This window comes from Batrachochytrium dendrobatidis (genome assembly GCF_000203795.2).
Source record: "Batrachochytrium dendrobatidis JAM81 unplaced genomic scaffold BATDEscaffold_6, whole genome shotgun sequence".
Classification (NCBI taxonomy): Eukaryota; Fungi; Chytridiomycota; class Chytridiomycetes; order Rhizophydiales; genus Batrachochytrium; species Batrachochytrium dendrobatidis.
The window spans coordinates 1,357,911-1,367,393 of NW_006281104.1; the positions used below are offsets into that span (position 1 = coordinate 1,357,911).

General features: G+C 38.8%; 2 protein-coding genes across 2 annotated transcripts in view; both read right to left on the reverse strand.

Annotated features, from left to right (window-relative positions):
• Positions 1 to 1,009: 1,009 nt before the first annotated feature.
• Positions 1,010 to 4,140, reverse strand: BATDEDRAFT_25210 (uncharacterized protein; the record flags this gene model as incomplete). Its single annotated transcript, XM_006678995.1, has 8 exons — positions 1,010 to 1,342; positions 1,416 to 1,502; positions 1,583 to 1,866; positions 1,953 to 2,304; positions 2,441 to 2,667; positions 2,815 to 2,909; positions 3,320 to 3,514; positions 3,881 to 4,140. 8 exons carry the CDS (start codon positions 4,138 to 4,140, stop codon positions 1,010 to 1,012), a joined length of 1,833 nt encoding a protein of 610 aa, XP_006679058.1.
• A 4,740-nt stretch (positions 4,141 to 8,880) lies between these two features.
• The window catches only part of BATDEDRAFT_35163 (uncharacterized protein), a gene marked incomplete at its 3' end in the record, with an annotated part of 2,247 nt that continues 1,644 nt past the window's right edge, over positions 8,881 to 9,483 (reverse strand). The window contains exon 2 of the mRNA XM_006679065.1: positions 8,881 to 9,395. Within this exon, the coding sequence (XP_006679128.1) occupies positions 8,881 to 9,395 (515 nt within the window). The remainder of the gene's footprint in view (positions 9,396 to 9,483) is intronic.

A 9,483-nucleotide genomic window follows, 5' to 3' on the forward strand; every position in this document is an offset into this window, starting at 1 on the left:
TACTTGCACATGTTTACTGGATTGTTGAATTTACTAATGGAATAGATATCCATAATTTACTTTCATGCCTTGTTCAACCCAAGATCGTGTTTGTCGTTCCATTTGCACAACCACTTGATATGCCTTGGATTCATTCAGAAAATGCTCGTATTATTGCACATGTGGCCGATACACTGATTCAAGGCGATACGCCATCACAATGCTTTGACAGTTTTGCAAATGCGTGGAACGTTATCACATCTAATAACACCGATTGCATTGTTGCTATTTGTGGTTCACTTGATTTGGTATCTGAAGTGTATCGCACTCTACACATGACGTTTTAGAGTCTACTTGAATTTGTGTTTGATGCACCATATTTGTAATAAATACATTTGCATTGGTTGATGGCTTGCATGCATACTATCGTGTATTTTGAGATGCTCTAATGCATTGAATTGACTAACCATCTAGATGCAACCCAACATGAATGTGCGGAAAATATCACATCAATGTACTAAACTACTCTAAACAATACACTATAATCAAAGTAAATTTGAAATCTACACATTCATCAACACAATCCAATAGACATACATATACAACAAGATTGAACCACAAACAGTCTAAAGTTGTGAAAACACGACGGTAGAATCAACAAAATGGAAACTAAACACCATGTGGCAAATGAGTGTTTAAACCAAGCTTTTTTAAATTCAAAGTGATTTTATAAAACAATTTAATGGTTTTGTTTAAAAGTTTATTTAAAAGGCATTTAAAAGATATTAGGATAGGGTATTTTTAAAAGGGTATTTAAAAGGTATTAGTGGGGTATTTTTAACAAGTTATTTAAAGGGTATTTAAGAGGTACTAATGGGTATTTTTAAAAGTTATTAACTGGGTATCAGTTGGGTATAGTGGGTATTTAAAAGGTATTAACTGGGTATCAGTTGGGTATAGTGGAAGGGTAGATAGTGGTGGAGGTGGAGATGGAATTGAAGCTTCCTTCCAAAAGCTTCAAGTCCAAAGTTTAGATCATCCATCTCCGCTTTGGATTTCGCGGAGGATGGGGTTGATCTGCGTCAACCTCGCAGTTGATCTTCCGTTTTTTGGAAGATCGCTCCTTGATACAAGTATCAATGACAGGAGTACTGCTCGTGTTGCGCCGCCGCGCCGCTCGCAGGTCTCGCTGTTGGTTAAGTAACTCCAACTTTGCAACGTCTTGCAAGGTTGATGCTACTTTAGCAGACCAAGTATTTTTTGGTTTGGTCTGCTTGACCAACTTGGAGACCTGCTCCGGCTTGACCCGCTTGACAGACCCACGAGCCTTTTTCAGCTCGGTCTGCTTTGCAAGTTTGGGCATCTAAGTGTGAAAATGGTAAAGTTTAAATGTAAGTCATTGCTGTTAATAATGACATACAAATGCGTCAACTTACTTTTTTTCCAGCCTTGGACTTGGACTTGGCGCTTGGCTGCTCCACTCCTGCCAGTGTGTCCTTTACCGGATCACACGCATTTGTAGTCTGGTAAAATAAAAAGGATGAGTACAAACATCTATACAATTACTAACCGTTTCAAACATTTCAAGCACTATTACACTTACATTTAGTGGTTTGGATGGAGCGTCATCCAGAGCGAATCGGACCGTCTTTTTTGGTCGCTCATCCAAAAAAGACTCGGAACTGCCAGCATTCTGGGATCCTTGCTGTTGCTGCATATGATATCCATCTTCATATGCAGCAATCAGACTCTCCAGGATCTTTCCAAACCCAGCCCCGGTTTGGGAAAGATGCTGAAGAGTCTCAGCAAGGCGTGGAACTTTGACAGTATCCACCAGAATGCGCACTCCTGGCATGAGGTCAACCTCAATACCTGGGAATGTAGGTGCTAATGTAATATAAAGTAAACAATTGATTTAGTAAATCACATACATTGATATACCGCTGACATTTAAAACTATATATTACGCGTACCTGGCAGATCCTCGACACCCACGGGGATGTCGGTGTCATCCATGTACACGTCAAAATCCATGGGATTTTCGACGTCCATGGGAATCCCGGAGCAATTCGCAACCGGTTCGGTTATGTCCACCGAGACATCCGACCGGTTGCATTGCTCCATCGAGTCAACCATGTCCACCGAGTTATTCGACAACAATATGTTGCATAACTGGCGACCTATGGGTAACTCGCGCAGGAACCCTTGCTTTCGGTAAACTTCCCGGAAGCTGATAGAATCCCTCAGTGATGACATGGGCTGCCACATTCTCAATCTATCAGCTTCACCGGGAAGCTTACTGCTTGTGTACATCATCTGGTCAGCCTGTCAAATATAAATGGTTGACACATACCAATAAATAAAACATTAGTCAACCATAACTATACAGTTGTATCAATCCAGCACAGCTTGTGTAATTTCAAAGCTAAACCCAAGATTTATACTAATACAACCAACTTACTTTATACCGAGTTTCAAAAGGCGGTTTGTCACACGCCAAAACCCGTTTAGCATAGCTGTATGACAGCATATATGCTTGAGCATCGGTATAATGCTCAACGGGTCCTGATGAATGGCCAGTCACTGCTGAATCTGGTGCAATGGACTCTGCAGTATATATGGTTGATACTGTAGAGTCACATTGCTTTCCAGACTGCAGTATCATAGCTGCCTCAATCAGGGACGAGACTATAATGTAAATATTTTAAAACAATCAATCCATCAGTCAATATAATCAGTATAGTTACCATCAACACACTACAGCCTAAACAATCCACAATACATGCATTCACACCCAAAACTCGTGAGAAATTGATACAAAAATCACACACTTACTTGGTGAAGTAGGGATTCTTGGATCATTGATTGCACTGATTGGACTGATTGGGCTGGATGTATACATATCAGTATATATGTTTTCCTGATTTGAACTAGTCAATCACAACATTACAAAATTATTCACAAACAACAGTAAAAGTTTAAAGTAGCATTCAACCCATTGTCCCATAAATCAAATTAGGCATCAACCAATTCAATCCCAAATAATAATCAACCAGCACATCATACCAGCCAACACAAATCACAATTGATACACATTGAATGACGTTCAATGACATTAGATAGCATCAAAAACAGTCAAAATCATTACCATCAAAGTCGCGTAGTCGAATCAACAAAATTAAATTCGGCAACGTTTCGAGTCCATCCCAAAATACCGTAAATGCAATCATCAAATCGTAAATAATACACATGCAAGTAAACAGTCATGTTAGCAATGTGCTGTGTAACCAAAATACAATATTCAGATGCACAACTATAATACAAATACTGTACTGCATACCTTTCTGGATTCATGCTTGCTTCGGCAAGGTGTGGTGCATTTTCACAAGTATTGGTTGGTTGGGGAATAGTGTTTTGCACACTACGGCGAGGCTGTCTTGGAGAACCAGCCGATAAGATGTTGAGACGGGACCACAGTGAATTCATTATTGGTATTTGTAGGGTGTCAGGAAATGAAGATGGAAAACGAGTTGATCTCGAAACTTGATAACAATAATATGGGTAGCAGTTGTAATAGTTGCAATAGTTGCTGCAAACTAATACGTTCAAACAAGTAGTGTGTATGACTGTTTAACAAAATACACAAGGGAAGCAATCAGATCTGAGATTTGGATCAATAGGTAGATGGACAAGCGAGTTTTGGATCAATAGGTAGATAGGCAAGTAAGATCTTGATCAACAACTAATAATGGTGTCGGATCTGGACAAACGATGCACTATTTAACTGAAACAATTGACATGCGAATCCCCGACAAGCCAAACTCTCAGCACGTAATAATCAAATACATTGCAAAAACGTCCCGTAATAATCAAACTATCATCAATTAATTCGTTATTTTACCTTGAATCCCAGACTCCGCACGCATCGACCTCGTGGAATCGAGTAACACAAACTAGCTGCATTAATGCATCAACACATAATACTTTGAGTTGATTGGACCATATCATCATCATCCCTCCGACTCTGACGGATCGGGGATCTATGTGCCAGCTTGAAGTGTGTGGGGTGGCTGGGTAGTGCGGTGAACGTTCCCAATAGTCAATCCATGTACGATGGACAATGCGTAATGCTGTGCTGCTGACAACTCCTGCAGCGGTCATGGCTGATGATATTAGATTCGTTTGTACTGCAGTTGATAATGCACAACCATCTCATACAACTATGCCAACCGTATGCTGTAATGTGGTCATGTATTGTATCTGTCTGACTGTCTGACTGTATATGTGATAGGCAGATCTACTCGATTGAATAGTGACCAAGATCCACTCGATTGAATAGTAACCAAACGCACTGCATGTTCATACTTGTAGACGTCTAGTACGACTGTAGTGGTTGATGGTTGTGTATGACTGTAGTGACGAGTCTGTTCACACGATTATTGCATGATACTCCAACTGCATCGAATACAAACTGCTCAAGTAGTCTTGAACGCAGTGACACCCGGTTCAGCTAGTTTACATGAGCAAGTATATCCACACATCTTCCGTATAATCTGTGCAACACATTGATGGTATACACAGATCCAGTCAGTCAATCTACACAAATCTGCACATTTTTACGCGTCTGAACTGCAACTCTTCACTACTACCTAAAATACATTGGTAATGCATACCAGACAAACAAGGTTTCATGCATTGCTAAAATCAAAATAGTACTACTGGATCTAATCAATACACTAGGTTAGTAAATACAACCCACGTAAATGTCTGTTTGGTATTCATTGCATGGATCAAATATACTGAAAATACAAATGTCTGTTATTCTGTTTGACTGGAAAATCAAGCACGCTAATATCAAAGTACTCTCTTCATCTGATATACCCATAACATATATGTCATCAACTCAACACTGGTGATATTATGACATTGGTAGAAACCTGTCCTTTCAACTTACTGCTGATGGATTATCAAATCATTGAATTTTGAACAAATCGTTGGATTTGGTTCAATAGCAAGTCATAGTATACGAACAACCGATGTGTGCATTGTCGACAGTTGAATTGGATATGGAAACGGACCTAGTCACTGTTTTTCTGATAGCTTTGAAAGGCTGGCAACATCAACACTCACCACTGACCAACCTCATGTGCTCCAACTCACTATAAAATGTAGATCTACATATCAAAGAGTATAGTCGACCATGCTTCATTCCAAATACACAACAGTTCAAAGTAGTCCGTCATGCTTCATTCCAAATACACAACAGTTCAAAGTAGTTTGATGATAGCCAAGTAAAATACAACCCCATATGAACAAGACAGCTTTGTTGGACAGTTACCATTGCCAAGATGATGCAAGACCATAATATTGCCATTTACATTTCTTTAGCCACAACTTGCTGAATTTGGCAACTCGTGCAACCCGCGCAATTTCAAAATCAGATCATTGGATTAAATTGGATTCAACCCAGTATTGGCTTGTTGGGTAGGCTGTTGGATCATTAAAATGTAACTTGACAGTTTCAGAATTCAGTATTGGCCAATTCATACAAATCTGCTCATCATTTACCCAACAAGTCGATACTAATGATTTTAGATTCATCATGGTCGCAGGCTATTCATAATGCATTAGCGTGAAGTTCCATAAATTGATTTCAAAGCTAGTTTAAATGCATCAACCCATTTTAAACATTAATCAATGTCATTTCAAACATATCCTAAAATGAATGGTGCGGATGCAGAGCCATGCCACAGTTGAATGTGCTCCTACCATACCATTTCCTGTAAAACAAGTGTCTGTGTATAGACATGATCAGTGGCCATGTATTACACCCATTCCAGCATCAACTATTGAGTCATTGACACCATTGACACGATTATCTAGCACCACATCATTGTAAACATATTGTGCAGTACCTAGTCGTACACATGGAACATCAAATGCAATCCCAGTTCACTCTGACATACTCGTATTCAAAGTTGGCAGCAAACAAGTCATTATATACATACTGTCAAACAGCAAATGCCTTGGTTTGGATCGTCGAGGGCACTACATTATCGCGACATCAGTGACATCAGTGACACCAGTGACTTGAACCAGATCTCATTCAGCGCGTCGATGGATGCATTTGGTATTGATGGTATGGAGGTGTTTGAATCTGGCGATGATTTAACAACTCAACCCATACATTATTCGTTGCGCTAATGTTATGACGTATCCAGCTAGGACATGCATAGTGTGTCAAACGAGATCAATGTTCCGTATGGGGATCCGAGTCAACGTTTTTCACCCATGACCAGTTCAAAGATCTGGATGTTTCAACATACACTAACATGGAGTGTCGAGTTTGGACAATATGTAGACTCAAGTACGATCGGAGCTGCGTTGACGTGACAAGGTAGACAATCTGATGAATGATGGAATGTATAATATCGAGGTTTCACAAATCCAAAATTGGAGAGATGGTGAAACACGTCTGATTGTATCACTCGGATGCCATGTTTAGTATTCAACATGAGATTTTGACTAAACTGCGCTCAGATGTAGCACGTTCAAACCAGCACTTGCATTCAGCACAACAATTCAATATTATGCAACGTATTCAACACAGATCGGTATGATCAAGAGCATGTCAGTGATGAATGAGTGAATGCTAGTGATGAATGCCAACGTGTATCAACTTACAACCATGATGTGGCATCACAATAACTCGACAGTGCGTATCCCAGACACTACTGGACAAAATGCATTGAAAACACCCCAAATATTGCAATCTACCTACACAGCGTTGGTGGATTATCTGTCACTGAATTTGGAGCATAAACTGGCAACTATACATGCAAATATGCATAGACTCTGATAGTCCTGCAACCAAGTTCCAGATGCCAATTCAAATATGTACTTGGATAGTCAGGGGTTGTAACACGATCATTTATTCAAATCGCATATATACACACATGTTATTGTTGAATGGCAGCAATATATAATGTCTCACAATAACGGGATATTGCTGGCATTGGATACCGTACCACAGTCGCTGTCTCGTGTGGTCAAACCGTGTGTAAGCTCCATGTATATATCATCACATAGATTGAATACAAACCATGATAATCTGGAATTACAAACTGTTTCACTCAACTCGATCCGACTCGGGTTGACTCGGATTGACTCGAACTCAAAAGCCATTTGATTATTGCATGACATTAAATCAATTGCAATGGAGGCTGCAACGTATGGATCAGTCACGTCACCAACAGAAACATCAAAAGCAAATCAAATGGCCAAACAATGATACAATATATACAGATATTCATAATGTGAATAAGCAAACATCGTGTAGTAACAAATTATGGACTGAATATATATAGTAACAAAACTGGTTATTTATGCAATAAAATATATCATTGATCATATTATAGTCGATATGGTGTATGTCGTTTTACATCATATAGCTTTTACACTAATGGTAATGGTTGTCACAATGGTGTCAACACTATGCTTGAAACACTAGAACTCTCAATTCCAACAGTATTGTGCTGCCTGACTGCATCTATGGTGTCAATCAATGTCAATCAGTAATGCATTTGTATTGATCATGGCTTGTGTGCAGTGATCTGGCAATATCGTGATGTATGGTATCATGATCAATGTAAACCATTACTTGATCAAACACGGCAATTGTGACTGATTACAATCTATAATTGGATGTGGAATACAATCACAATCACAATTGACAGGATATTGGGTGACTTTGTGTACAATAGCCATTATTGGTAGTTCAATCAGGATATTCCAACAAGAACAACCAATTGTTGCATAGTTGTCAATATGTGCATAGACTGTATTTGAATTTGTATGATAGCAAGTCATTGAATAACCTGATTTATATACAGATTGACCAATAAAGGACAAATGGGATCAATTTAAACTGCACAAAATATGACCAATCAAACAATCAGCCAAATATTTGGTATACAGTGACAATATATGTTGTAGTAATGGATTGTATATGTGATGATAACTATCCATAATCAAGGTGACACTATCTGATTACTGGATACATGACCGCAGTTGAAAAGATCATTCCAGAATATTACCGAGGTTGATTATACACCAACAGCGATGTTTGTTATTGATCGACTATATGGTGTATTTGGCGTTTTCTGAATATCCATTTGAAAGTGCTGATTGTCACCCTTGAAGCTGCCGTTGTTATAAAATAACAGTCATGTATCAGATTCAACCCATTTTCATCAAACTGATCGATGCAATGCATTGCAACATTGACAAGATATGCGATCGTGTGTTTGATTATTTTGTGATCCAAGAATGTCAATATTCAATGACTTACAATTCTGATTGTGGTGGAATGATTGACTCTACATGTTGAACCCTTTCCATTGTCCTGGTGTTTGGAATGACGATCGGTCATCATGTGTTGTCGTTTAATCCAGACTATTGGCTGGTTATTACTTTGAACATGTCAGAATTGACAAATGTTACACTGGTAGCATCTACTTTTGCCTGTAAAAATACAAATCACTTGTTGCGGAACATGTTTGGATCTTGGCAACTATGTCTGTTGTTGAATGGAGTGAATGCATTCATGCATCTGTCTTGCTATCGTCAGTATTTCCAAGTTTAGCATCAATTCAGTTTTGTGCAAACCCATCAATATACACAAATGGAGTTGTGTATGCAATGCAATGCAAGGATATTTATAATGACGACTGGATTCCTATGTTTTGGAACAAGTTCTATTTGCAATTACGAATCATGATGATAAAATTGATCATTGAGCTCATATTCAAGGTTCCGTGTTTGGTGTTGGTTGCATATGACTAATCAAAGTTATTTTTGATTTTGAAAATCCAATCTGTATATCAATCTCATCTTGAAACTTTATTGAAGGTTATTTCTAATTAAATTCAAAAAATCCCAAACACCGTTGCCAATTTTGTCAAAAAATTGAGGCGAGTTTTGACTATTGATGATTCTCATATCTTGAGCGTCAACGGGGTTCTTTTCAGCAGTATGAATAACCAGAGTCTGTTGCAATGAGTAGCCTGATTCGTGTAGTTCCGACAAAGTGCTAAGAAGGTAGGTTCGTTCTTCTTCAAACCCTTTCAACACTTCAAGTTTTTTCGACACTCCACCGCCATTACGTTTGCAATAAAAGCGTTCAGGATCTGTAGTATTGTAAGCGTTTGCAGCTTCTTGTTTTGACATTCTCTTGACAAATTTGATTTGGACAATGTATACAGTCTTTGTATTGGCACACTTGTAGATGATATCTGGCCCACACATATGATCGGGAAAGTATACTTGACTTGAATCACCAAATAGTAAATAGCTGGATGCAGAAGCTCGGGATGCCTTGATACTATTGGCAGCATCAGGACCAGAATGGTTGGCTACTAAAGCAAACGCAACCAAGTATTCCATCAAATAGCCAACCATTTGAGGGTTAAAAGAGGAGCCAATTCTTTGGTATAAACTTTGACA